Consider the following 13,917-nt stretch of genomic DNA (forward strand, 5'->3'; position numbering starts at 1 on the left):
TAGAGAATGTAAACACATGTCTCATGATTAGTCAGCAGACAGGTCGAAAATAAAAGTACCATGTAACAAAACGAAAACAGGTATTTATTCTACTCTACTCAATTCTGAACAATTAAACACCCACATAAAATGTATAAATAAATAAATACCAAGCACAGATGTCTCTTTAAAGGAACACTCCGGGCACCATAACTTTATCAAAATGAAAGAAAAGATACTTACTTTTTCACCCTCACCTTGCTAAAGGGGAAGCAGTGATAGGTTACGTCAGCTGATGCTCTCAGCCCATTCAGTGGCGTTCAATCCGAGGCTTCCTGATTGAAGCCCCCGACCTTCAAAGAAGTGGAGGGGCAGAGTGATCTGGTGCCATGCTCCAGACTTTGTGGTTAAACGGTTAGTTATGGTTTAGTCCCTTAAGGTAGGACTGTGCTGAGGATGTCCTTGCACCATAGTGGATATTTAGAGTGGATATTTACAAGTTATCAATGGCAATTACAATTCTTAAAAGCATAAAATAAAATTGTATAGTTGTATGCAAAAAATACAACATTAAAAAAATAAGTTTTAAATATCTAAGGTTTTACTGTACAATTAATAAGCAAGATGTCAGACAGAAAAGGGATATCAGACACAAACATCTGTTTTTATGGTCTGTGAACTCGTTTGGGGGGAAAACAACACTGGGGGGAAAAAAAACAAAACAAAAGACAGGTACTTCCCATTCAGTACATTTGTGTGGTCAACAGATGATACAAAGACTCTAATATCGATCCCAGAGCAAAACTAAACTTCCACATTTTATTAAATCCATCCATATTATTTTTAAAGCATTTATGCAGAACATGCAAGTGTGGCAAAATATTTCACCAACACTACTCCTAAAATCAAGCACACTCCAGCGGGTCGGGTATCCAATGAAAACCGTATACTCAAGGAAGGATGGACTGGAACAGGGGTGCCCAAAAAGTATATAACTCCAGATGTTGCAGGACTACATCTCCCACAATGAATTTGCCGCCCGTTAGAATGGCAAAGTATCTTGGAAGTTTAAGTTTGGAAATATATCATGAGATACCCGTTTCTTGTAGACACAAGCATTTAATATAAAAAGGGTTCCATTAAGGTTCTTTGCAACCCAAACAACCCTTTTCTTTGCCTCTTAGACAAGATGGCTAATTACATAAATCGTGCAAACAGGACTAAAGATTACTCGGGTCATGAGATGTTTTGTGTTGTTTTTTTGATTGGACACAGATCTTTGAACAGGCTCATGTGAAACAAGGAGGCCCACAAAACCTCGGCTGCACTGCGGTCCTTTTATTCCGAGTTTACCGTCCTCCCGAATGGGGAAAGTTTCACTCCTTCAGCGATGTGAAAACCGGTTAAATATTGTCTCTTTTGGCTTTTCAAATATACTTCAGCGTGTTTCTTTTTCCATAAAGCTTTGTACAGTAAGGGTAGGGTTAACTGTGCAAGAAAAGATGAATCAAAAGGCTGACCCAAAACCAGAAAAATATGAGCACTAAGTAATCAGATGGGGGAGAACATCCACCCACACATTTGCAGCCGCACTGTGCTGAGAGCAGCTGTTCTGTTTTGAGGAACTGTATTACAGGCTTAGACTGACTCAGTGCAAGCATTCACTGCCTTATTTTCTTTTGTCATAGCCAACACGTTACATCCAACCACCTCTGGTCACCTTTTTTGCCACCACATTCTACCACCGGAAACCACACAGTAAGCCCTGGTGGAAAGGCTACCTTTGACGGACTTTATCGAGCATTTCTGTGAATTAACAACACGAGTACATGTAACGTGGATTTTAAGGTGTCCATTTTAAATGACTTAGATTTATAATACAATGATAAAGAAAATATTAACATGATAAAAAAAAAAAAAAAAATGCAATCAAACGCTCAATTTCTTCAATGGCCCTGTAATGGGTTGGTCGTCTCAAGAAACGTGTAGGACTTCAAGAATATAAAATGTTTATCTTAATACTATTAAAGACCAATGGGGAAGGACGATTAAAAAATTATCAGGATATATCTACAGCTATTTGCTTATATAGTAAATGCACACCCAAACATGCAAAAAAATAATGGCAGCTAAAGTCAATGGCCTATGCCATTTCCCATAATGCACATTCTACTGATTATTTTTGTATTATATAAGCACACTTAAAGGACCACTCTAGGCACCCAGACCACTTCAGCTTAATGAAGTGGTCTGGGTGCCAGGTCCTTCTAGGGTTAACCCATTTTTTCATAAACATAGCAGTTTCAGAGAAACTGCTATGTTTGTGAATGGGTTAAGCCTTCCCCTATTTCCTCTAGTGGCTGTCTCACTGACAGCCGCTAGAGGCGCTTGCGTGATTCTCACTGTGAAAATCACAGTGAGAGCACGCAAGCGTCCATAGGAAAGCATTATGAATGCTTTCCTATGTGACCGGCTGAATGCGCGCGCAGCTCTTGCCGCGCGTGCGCATTCAGCCGACGGGGAGGAGAAGAGGAGGATCGGAGGAGGAGAGCTCTCCGCCCACCGCTGGAAAAAGGTAAGTTTTAAAGACTTTCCCCTTTCCAGAGCCGGGCGGGAGGGGTTCCCTGAGGGTGGGGGCACCCTCGGGGCACTCTAGTGCCAGGAAAACGAGTATGTTTTCCTGGCACTAGAGTGGTCCTTTAAAAAAAAAAAATAAATAAACCAGGATGATTATTATTATAAAAATACTTAAGGTTTCTAAGTATGAGAAGTGTCAGACCTGTCACACAGATACATTGACACATTGGAACAACGCCGCACACAATATGCCCTGACTGAACAACTACAAGCCAAATCTACCATTGTGTGTGCCATATACTAACACTGGAAGAAGAGTGAAGACAAATTGTTATGGACATAGAGAAAAGGGGCAAAGAACATGTCCCTTCTACCAGATCTACCTCTATGTATCTCTGAGCGATAATGTACTTCACAGGTATGCAACCTTTGGCACTCCAGATTTTATAGACTACATTTCCCTGAATGCTTGGCCAAAATTACCAAAACACTGCACACAAGCACTCACACGGGCACAATGAACGCTAAATTAAATGCCTGTATGTATGCAGATTACAGTGACAAGCACTTCCATTGATTTTAATGGTACATTACCGTGTGCATCAATACCATAGAATTCTTTTTTTTCTATTGCAGTATTAGCGTATGCGCTTACATGGGTGCATTCGTGTGAGGGCTGTGTGCATGCATGTAATCGAATAAAGGAGTATGTGTAATGTGTGAATGCAATGCTATTTTGTGCAGTGGGTCAATGTCTGTGAAAGTATGGGTGGATTTCTGAAGAATCCGTTTGTTTTGTGAAAATGCCAGGTAGCATTTGTGCAGAGTGTCTGTGTGTACATATACACAATATGGACAAAACAATGATTTAATTCAGGTGTTTCAATCAGGCCCATTGCCACAGGTGTATAATCAAGCAAAACGTTTGTGGGGGGAAAAAAAATAGCGCCGTGAATTCAAGCGTGGTACTGTGATAGGATGCCACCTTTGCAATAAGTCAGTTCATGAAATTTCAATTTCATCCGTGCTAGATATTCCACGGTCAACTGTAAGTGGTATTATTGGAAAGTGGATGCATTTAGGAACAGCAGCAACTCAACCACGAAAAGGAAGACCACATTAAGTCACAGACTGTGAGCATGATGCGTAAAAGTCGCCAATGTCCTGATGACCTCATAGAGGAAGAGTTCCAAACTTCCACTGGCATTAATATCCGCACAAAAACTGTGCAGTATGAGCTTCATGGAATGGGTTTCTATGTCCAAGCAGCTACATCAAAGCCTCACATCACCAAGTACAATTCCAAGCATCGGACTGAGTGGTGTGAAGCATGCAGCGACTGGACTCTGGAGCTGTGGAAACGTGGTCTGTAGAGTGAAAACTCATGCTTTGCTATTTGGCAGTCTGATTGGCGAGTCTGGGTCTGGCGGATGCCAGGAGAATGTTACCTGTCTGACTGCATTGTGCCAACTGTAATGTTTAGTGGAGGAGGAACAATGGTATGGAGCTGGTTTTAAGGGATTGGGCTAGGTCCCTTCCTTCCAGTGAAGGAAAATCATAATGCTTCAGCATACCAAGACATTTTGGACAATGCTTTGCTTCCAAATTTGTGGGAACAGTTTGAGAAGACCCTTTTCTATTCCAGCTGGACTGTGTTCCAATGCACAAAGCAATGCCCATAAAGACATGGTTGGATGAGCTTGGCGTGGAAGAATGTGATTGGCCCACACAGAGTCCTGATCTCAACCCCATAGAACACCTTAGAGGATGAACTGGAACAGAGATTGCGAGCTAGGCCTTCTCGTTCAACATTAGTGCCTGACCTAACAAATACTCTACAGGATGAATGGGCAACAATTCAGAAACACTCCAAAATTTTGAGGAAAGCCTTCCCATAAGAATAGAAGCTATTATAGCTGCAAAAGGGGAGGGGGGGGGGGCAACTACATATCAATGTTGATGTATTTAGAATGCAATGTCATAAAAGTCAGGTGTCCCAATACTTTTGTCCATATAGTGTATGTATTAATGTGTGAATGAACTTAAAAGTTACTACCAGCTTCTTAGCAGGGCGAGTGAAAATTTTGAGCACGGTTATATCTATACTTGAACTAATGATTTGACTGGAGTAACATTTCTGAAATTGGACAAATATACTGTGAAGGAGACATAATTATACATTCGGAAACAGGGAGGGGAAATGTACACAGTTCTAAATTAAATTATTCAAGATGTTTCTGTGTCTGTGCCTTAACTAAAATCGAGGAGTCATGGACTTTTCAAGCCCTTTATTAAAATATTACCAAAAATGTACATACATATATAAAAAAACCCAAAAAAAAAAACCTGAAAACAATATACAAAATAATGTAGATTTCTGGGAATTTAGCTCAATCTTACTGTGACTCATGCAAGTAAAATATGTTGCAGCCAGATTCCTTATTCCAAATAAGGTCAAAGTGAACTTCTATTATTTCCGTCACAGAAATAAATATATAAAAGACAATAACAAAAAAAAAAAAACACAAATAATTTTTTGTTTAAATGTGAATCAAGCAAATACGTCAAGCTGAATTGGGAAACCGTGAGGTTTTACATATTTTGACACCCTTTGATAGCCAGAGGAAGGATAAACAGAAGGGTTTATTTATTGTAGGAAATTGACAATGAAATCGCATATTTTAGCCCATTAAAAGCATGGAGAAGTTGGGGGATTTTTACAGTTCTGCGCGTTTGGTCAAAATTGTGTGATCCTCTTGTTATTTCTCAACAGTTCTGCATTACTGGATAAAACCAGACTGTTTAATAGAAAAATATATTTAGCTCCCCAGAATTTACCGCTTAGTAAATAAGCCCCACACTTTGCATAAACCCTTCCCCATACAGGGGGCCTCAGTGAAGATTCCATAAAAGGGTAACTGTAGATCAGAAATTCTTGTTAATAGTACATATACAAAATTAGTTCACATTGGAACATGTGAGGAAAGGGAAGAAGAGAATTTCTTTAAAAAAAAAAAAAAAATGTCACAAAGTATGTTTTTCCCGATCAAGATATATGCTTTGCTTAAAATTATATTTATTGTCTCAACAGCATCATGTAGACATCGTCCCTCAAACATTCCTAAAAAAGATAGAACAGAGAGAAAACATATCCTGTATTTTGCTACTGGCTTAAATATTCCAGATAGTTCAGTAAACCAAAATCTTAAAGAATTAACAGGAGAATTGGAAACTAGAAAATAGAGTTGCAAATAATATTGTAAAGCGCTGTGGAATTAGTTAGCGCTATATAAATACCAATTATAATAATAATAATAAATGATGGGAAATTATTTATTTTAGCCTAAAATTTGCAATTCAATTAGTAATTCTCTGTATTTTCCAATATTGGGTTTTATAGACTCAAAAGAGACTTTTTGAATAGTAAATTGAATATCAAATATCAATATTAGAATCTAAGTTCATTGCGCAGGGCCCTCCACCTCTCTGTTCCTGTATGTCCAGTTGTCTGGTTACAATTACATGTCTGTTAGTCCACTCATTGTACAGTGCTACGGAATCTTATGGCGCTATATAAATAATAAAATAATATTAATATTGAAGCAAAAATGGCTGAAAATTCTCCAGTAACTAGAGTTATTTCGGCAGGTAGTTTATCATTTGTTTTTTAGTTCCCCCGCAATTCACTTGTTAATGTATAAACCCTCAAATTAAGAACCCTGTTTGCTAGATATGTAAAACATTGGGCCTTCACAGAATTATTGCACAGTGTGGGTAAAAACCAAAAACATCTATTGCCATGGTATATAAGTGGCTATAGGCTATATACCGTAATTGATTTAGTACATATTCACAGAGTTAACAGTAGCAGCAAAGTATTAATATTTTTGTGCAGCCGGACAGATCACCGACTGCTAATGAGTTAACCCTGTCACTGCCAACCCAGTGTATACATTTGTAGCAGACGTCTGCCACCCATCCCCAATTAGGTGTATTTTTTGTAGTAAATTGAAAACCATATTACAAAATTAGGAATAAAATCTGATTAAGAAAACTGTGACATAGCCGATTTGGGGTAAATATTTTCCAAATTAAAATGGTAACAAATTTGCAATATTTTGTCTTCGGTATGATTTGGGGTTTAGTGAATACACAGGATTAGACTAAACTTTGCAGAAGAAAAAAAAAATTATAAAACAATATCCATTTATAGTCCTATCATGCTCAGAGGAACTGTGTACAATGTCTTCCATTCCAGCATTATACAGGGGCCTTAAACTAATACAGTGCTTCAGGGAGCAGCAGTAAGAGGACAGGGCACACTAAACACAAACATTAGCAACCATATTTGCCCTTTCTAAACAGATTTTCGTTTTCTAGAAACTAAACTTATTAACTGCATTTTTATTTTTTTAAATATGGTAATGCATTAAATGAAATGTGTATTTTCTGTCAATGTACCCAATCTAAAATGTTTTACTACCTGCAATATTTATCTTAATTTTTCTGCAAATACACTCAAGCTTTAAACACATTTTTGGCATCTATCGCCATGAGTTGGTGGTGTTTTATACTTTATTGTGTGGTAGTGAAGAGGTTAAATAATTCTGTACATTTTACCAAATATATTACAAATTTACCACCTGCCGGAAAACCAGACCAAAGAAGAAAACAACAACAACAACAACAACAACAACAACAACAAAAAACACAAAAAACCTACAAAGCCTTGTATGTGCTACAACCACACAGTAAATAAATCTACAGCTCATATCTAACAGATAATTGATGAGAGTTTCATGTACACTTAAAAAAAAACCTGTGCGTCAACGGGCACATTATCAAAGTGGTGATGTATTTGGCCCTTGCTATAAAGAATACAGCTCAAATGGCATTTCCCCTAGGAAAGAGTTCGGATATGCATGGCATACCCCAGGAAAGGAATATCTACGGAATGCAGAGCTCTTTCCAAGGAGGAGTGTCCTTGTATTACAAACACCCATTAAGGAGAGAGAAAAAAAAAAAAAAAAGAAGACCAAATGTTAACCCTTTTTCTCATGGATGGAATGACTTTGCCCAGAAACAACATCCCCCCTCCCTTCGACTATCATTGGTGCCATCCACCTCTTCCTCAATCCCCTTACCAATTTTATCAGTATACAGAAATCTCATTCACATCTATAAAATGAAAGACGAGAAGGGAAAGAGACTACATGCACAATATGCTTTTAATCAGTGGCAATGCATGCGTCATGCCAAGACCACATTTATAAATTGTATCATACTTGTAGCGTCACCTGCAAACGGTGTACTCAACTATAACCCTCTCCCAACAGCATATAAATGTATCTGTTTATAAGACACACTATTCATCTCACAAGGATTGATAAATAAACCCAAGGTAAGCAGTATCTGTGAACAACACGTGTCCCCAGGCAGAGCTGTAATATGAATGGGAACGTGCAAAACAGGAGAGTCTGTGAGCGGTGACTCCCCTAAGGCAGAAGTATACATAAATGGTACTCTCCCCTCCCCCTCTCCAAAGGCTAGTGTACATGGATACTCTCTTCCCTCCCTCCCCTCCAAACACACACCCTTGAGGTCATATTGTCTGTGAAAAGCAAGCATTTGCAGGGGTGTGTGTGTGTATGTTGCTAGTGGACTCATGCACTCAGTGTATTGTGAATGGACACAGGTATTTTATGAATGGAGGAGGTGGTCATGTGACACCAGAGCCTCCCTGAATTGATATTTCCCACATAACTGTGTCAACAGGCAGAGGGGGAGGAAAGAGGGAGAGGCCAGGAAGAAGGGGGGGGGGAGGAGGAGGGGGCTGTGACGAGGAGGAAAGAGGGAGAGGGGAGAGATATAGGAGCTAAGAGAGGGAAGAAAGATTGAGAGCAACAGAAAGCATATACAAAAAAAATTATATATAATACGGTTAATGGTTTTGAAAAAACAAAATAAAAAAGTGAGATGTTTTATCTGACTCTGATAAATGTCTATACTGTGTGTGTGTCTTCATTTACCGGATTTATAGGGCACCATGAATTCTGCCATTCTATTGGCCAGGGCTTGAAAATACTGCCCAGCAGTATCTGTAATTCATAGGATATCAGCAATAAATCTATAAGTCAGTACTGTTGATACGTTTGAGATAAAAAAAAAAAGCTTTCTGCATGTTGTCGGGCAGTACTTTCAACCCTCCTGACAGAATACACAATTCTACATGTCTCAGCCAAGGTGTGTAGTATATCTCCTCAGCTTCAACACTTATAAAACTTTCCCTAATTCAGATCTCCATATCCTTTATAACTACACGATGTTGCTCACTATATCCTTAAAGGAATTCCATATACTTCTTGGACGAAGGAAAATAAAGGGTTTACAATGGACTAAACCTCCCCATTGTAAGAACACTATTTTACACTAGAATATTTATTTTCAGCCTTTATTTCTCAGGTTGATTTGCCCAAACCCTACAATGTTCTCCCCAACCTGCCATAATCCATTAATCCCATCCCATCCTACATGAACAAGCCATGTTATTGGCCAACGCTTCCATAAGATTCACCCATATTCTTCATGTTATGCCCAAAACTCGCAAAATTCATGACATGAGTCTGTCATGGTGCAATTCCTCCCCAATAACTTCTCAGTCTATAATGCTCAAAGCTCCCCCTCCCCCTTTTATCCTCAGCCTACCCTGTCAGGCCCCCCCCCCCATTTTATACACCGCCTATTCTGTTCTTCCCCCTTATCCTCAGTCTTACCCTGTCCTAGCCCCCCTTTATCCTCAGTCTTACCCTGTCCTAGCCCCCCTTTATCCTCAGTCTTACCCTGTCCTAGCCCCCCTTTATCCTCAGTCTTACCCTGTCCTAGCCCCCCTTTATCCTCAGTCTTACCCTGTCCTAGCCCCCCTTTATCCTCAGTCTTACCCTGTCCTAGCCCCCCTTTATCCTCAGTCTTACCCTGTCCTAGCCCCCCTTTATCCTCAGTCTTACCCTGTCCTAGCTCCCCTTTATCCTCAGTCTTACCCTGTCCTAGCCCCCCTTTATCCTCAGTCTTACCCTGTTCTAGCCCCCCTTTATCCTCAGTCTTACCCTGTCCTAGCCCCCCTTTTATCTTCAGTCTTACCCTGTCCTAGCCCCCCTTTATCCTCAGTCTTACCCTGTCCTAGCCCCCCTTTATCCTCAGTCTTACCCTGTCCTAGCCCCCCTTTATCCTCAGTCTTACCCTGTCCTAGCCCCCCTTTATCCTCAGTCTTACCCTGTCCTAGCCCCCCTTTATCCTCAGTCTTACCCTGTCCTAGCCCCCCTTTATCCTCAGTCTTACCCTGTCCTAACCCCCCTTTATCCTCAGTCTTACCCTGTTCTACCACCCGTATCCTCAGTCTTACCCTGTTCTACCACCCTTATCCTCAGTCTACCCTGTTCTACCACCCTTATCCTCAGTCTTACCCTGTTCTACCACCCTTATCCTCAGTCTTACCCTGTTCTACCACCCTTATCCTCAGTCTTACCCTGTTCTACCACCCTTATCCTCAGTCTTACCCTGTTCTACCACCCTTATCCTCAATCTTACCCTGTTCTACCACCCTTATCCTCAGTCTACCCTGTTCTACCACCCTTATCCTCAATCTTACCCTGTTCTACCACCCTTATCCTCAGTCTACCCTGTTCTACCCCCCCCCCCTTTATCCTCAGTCCACCCTGTTCTACCTCCCCTTTATTCTCTGCCTACCTGGTTGTCCACCAACCACTGTTCTAGCACCCCCTTAATCGTCAGCCAAAGCTATCCTAGCACCCCCTTAATCTACAGGTAACCACTATCCTAGACCCTCTTTATCCTCAGCCTACCACTATCCTAGAACCCCCTTAATCTTCAGCCTACCACTATCCTAGCACCCCCTTAATCTTCAGCCTACCACTATTCAAGAACTCCGCTAAATCTTCAGCCTACCACTATCCTAGCACCCCCTTAATCTTCAGCCTACCACTATCCTAGCCCCCCTTAATCTTCAGCCTACCACTACTCTAGAACCCTCTTTATTTTCAGTCTACCACTATTCTAGCACCCCCTTATCCTCAGCATACCTTTGTCCAAGCCCACTTGTTATATTCAGCCAACTATATGCCCCCCTTAAACACAGCCTACCCTGGCCGAGCCCCCCTTTTATCCTGACTATACGCTGCCCTATTCCCCCCACCTTGTCTATCCTTAAAATCTAAAATTCGTTAGTCCCTTCTATCCTCTACTACTCTGCCCGAGCTGCACCCTAAAGATTGTCAAAATCATGCCCATTCTACTCAGTCTGACTTGAACTAACAGTCCTCCCCAGGCTGTGCTGCCCAATACCCCCACTAACCTTGGCCTGCACAGTTCTAACCCTCCCTCCACATACACACACAGCCTGTCCTGCCTGAAAAACCACTCTGCTCAGCCTGACTTGCTTTTAGCTCTCTCGCCTCTGCCTGCCCTTCCCCCTCCAGTCTCTCCAACATGTCATAGTATGTGAAGGTGACATGGGGAGGGAACATTTTATGAATGGGATCCTGCTATGCAAACAAGAACAATTCACAAAACAGCAGCACAACATGGCGGATGGCTGCATACAGTACACAGAGAGAGCAACACATGGAGCAGGCACTGAGCATAGGGAATGAACAACAAACCACAAAAAGACACAAAGAAAATAATCATATTGAACAAGGCAACTTTAAATAAAAAAAAATTAAAAATTAATAAAAATAAAACAAACAAACAAACAAACAAAACAAAAAATTAGCTGAGGAAATGGGGAAAGCAGAGTTGACAGGGAACACACAGGGAACCGATACTGGGAGTACACCACACAGGAAATAAACAAACATTCAGGACACCCATTACAGTGAACACAATGAGTGACACTCGTGATTGGCACTCAACGAGCAGACACTCAGCACTAGACACATTAGGACGTAGCAAAACGAACAAACCCACAAATTGGGTCTGGACAAAAAGATAGTCCTCAGCTATTGCAGATACTTAAGCATAATGGGAATTGTAGTTTTGACCTCTGGGCATCTACTCTTTGGACACCCCTGCAATTAATTGCAATAATTACAGCACACTGCAAGACATGTATATCTGCAAAGATGTATCTGATAGAGTTTACAGTCACAAAGCTAAATGGCATAAAGCATTAGGAGTATACTAGTGGTATATTCAGATTACCAACCACACAAACACACAACATGCAAGTGTCACAAATTGTGACAATGAATTACATACAATGTCTCTGAGCTGGTGGTATTAGAATACTAGCATAGCTGATACATGGGGTACATATAAAAACACTGTTTCAACTGCATATGCATATACGTAACATTATAACCCAGCAATATTTATCAATATAAAATAAATGTTTTATACCCAAATGACAGACTAACACACACAGCATTTATTAAACACAGAAATTCCATTCTCACGAAATGAAATCTGCCTGTTAGGTATCAGAAGAAAAAAGGGCCAAAATCAATATCTCATGACATGTCATGAAAACTTCATATAAGGTTGGGAGCACATGTTTGTCTCTGTATTTTTGCAATACACGGAAATAACAGATCCTAGTTAATCTTGCACTTCTACCTGTAAATTCTACCATCCCTGCAGGCACATTAGCCACACCATAATTCTTCATATCATGACATTAACAATGGAACATGACTTAGGTGAGTCATGCAGGAAGCTTGTTTTATAGCATATAGAGAGAGTATGCACCAAGTACACCAGAACACATACATTTAAACATACCAACGAATAAACAGTAAATAGTTAGGCAAGCATTTACACCTTTGTTTTAGAATCAACTGAGGAAAAAAAAAATTGTGTAAGTCATAATTACATGCAATAGCCTCCTAAATAAACTAAACACATACCACAAATAAATCAACTTTAAATACACACTAAATAAAAACAAAAAAAAAATACAACATGTGGATATTTACATAGAAACTAGTGTATAATATTAGACACTAGTTTTTGAGATATGCTTCTTGTGAGGATTAAAATTAAATGTATATACTCAGAAAAGGTATATGGAAGAATACATATACATGACTGGCAAATGAGGTGTATGGACATTCCTATTTTTGTAAATACATATGCAACAAAGATCAGAAATCTCCCCAAAAAAACATTCAAGCAATATACAAGGACTCCCAAACTGTAAGGGATCAAACATGCAACGGGGCTGCACACAGTACACGAAACATAGCTGCACACAGAACTAGCAAACAGATACCATATGTACAGCCATGGAGACTAGGCCAGCTGCCCAGCTTTCTGTGATTCACAATTCTAGAAGCACTTAGTGAATGACATTATCCAATATATGGATTGGACAACAGGATCGTTATGGATCTAATGCAAGAAAATGTGCAGGGAACAGACCAACAGGCAATATAGAACGAGGCAGTGATTTGACTCCATAGCAATGCATGTCCTGCATGTAATAAACCCATAAGGGTTCTAGCAGAGTATTGCTAGAACTGGATATCGTGGATACGGATAGAACGTTGGAATGTTGGGCGCACGCAGCCCATGCAGTAAACAGATACAATGTATTCAGAACTCCTCAGCCGTGGGCAGAAACACAAAGTGCCCATTAAAGGGCCCCCTACACGGTCTATAGACACAGGGTGTACAGGTAGCACTCACTCTGGCTCCTGGTCGCCGCTCATTGTCCCCGTTCACCGGGTTCCGATTCGGGTCTGGCTGCGCTCGGCCATGGCGCGGGGAACATTCCGGGGGGGCCACATGGTGGTGATGGGAGCAGCAAGATCCGGGGAGAGGTGTTGGAGGGGCTTTAATCCTGGTGGGGCGCCGGGGAGAGCATGGACAGCAGCAGCCGGGGATAGAGCGAGGCCAATCCTGCACCAAACAGCATCCGTGTGAGAGCTCCTCCAGAGTGGGGCCCCCACCTCCCTGCACTGGCTGGCTGGCCGGTCGGCTCTCCAACTCCCCTCCTTCTTTCCTCCTTCCACTGGGGGTGGGTGGGAGAGAGGAGGCTGCTCTTGCTGTACAGCTCATACACAGCTCACAGGGTTATTACCTAAAGGGTGGATTGTGGGAATTCATAAAGAATTCTCGTATTTTAGGGTAAACTAGAAGGGACTGAATACAATAGGTGACTTGGAGAATGATTCCATTTCAGTTGTTTTGTGCCAGGAAGCTGGAATTCACATTGGATCAAAACTTGAGTGAATAACTTTGCTTGGGTTTGTGTATAAAACGCACACAGGCAGGGTTGTTGACTACAGTGAGAATTGAGGAAATTCAAGTCAGTTTTGTTTTTAGTTTGGCTATTTTGGCCTTAAC

The 13,917-nt window shown here is 40.9% G+C and overlaps 1 protein-coding gene across 1 annotated transcript in view; it reads right to left on the reverse strand.

Moving 5' to 3' along the window:
- The window catches only part of SPRED1 (sprouty related EVH1 domain containing 1), a 62,249-nt gene extending 48,655 nt beyond the window's left edge, over positions 1 to 13,594 (reverse strand). The window contains exon 1 of the mRNA XM_063439918.1: positions 13,258 to 13,594. Coding sequence (XP_063295988.1) covers positions 13,258 to 13,280 — 23 coding nt within the window. The 5' untranslated portion in view covers positions 13,281 to 13,594. The remainder of the gene's footprint in view (positions 1 to 13,257) is intronic.
- Between the last annotated feature and the right edge of the window lie 323 nt (positions 13,595 to 13,917).

This window comes from Pelobates fuscus, chromosome 13 (assembly GCF_036172605.1).
Source record: "Pelobates fuscus isolate aPelFus1 chromosome 13, aPelFus1.pri, whole genome shotgun sequence".
Taxonomy (NCBI): Eukaryota; Metazoa; Chordata; class Amphibia; order Anura; family Pelobatidae; genus Pelobates; species Pelobates fuscus.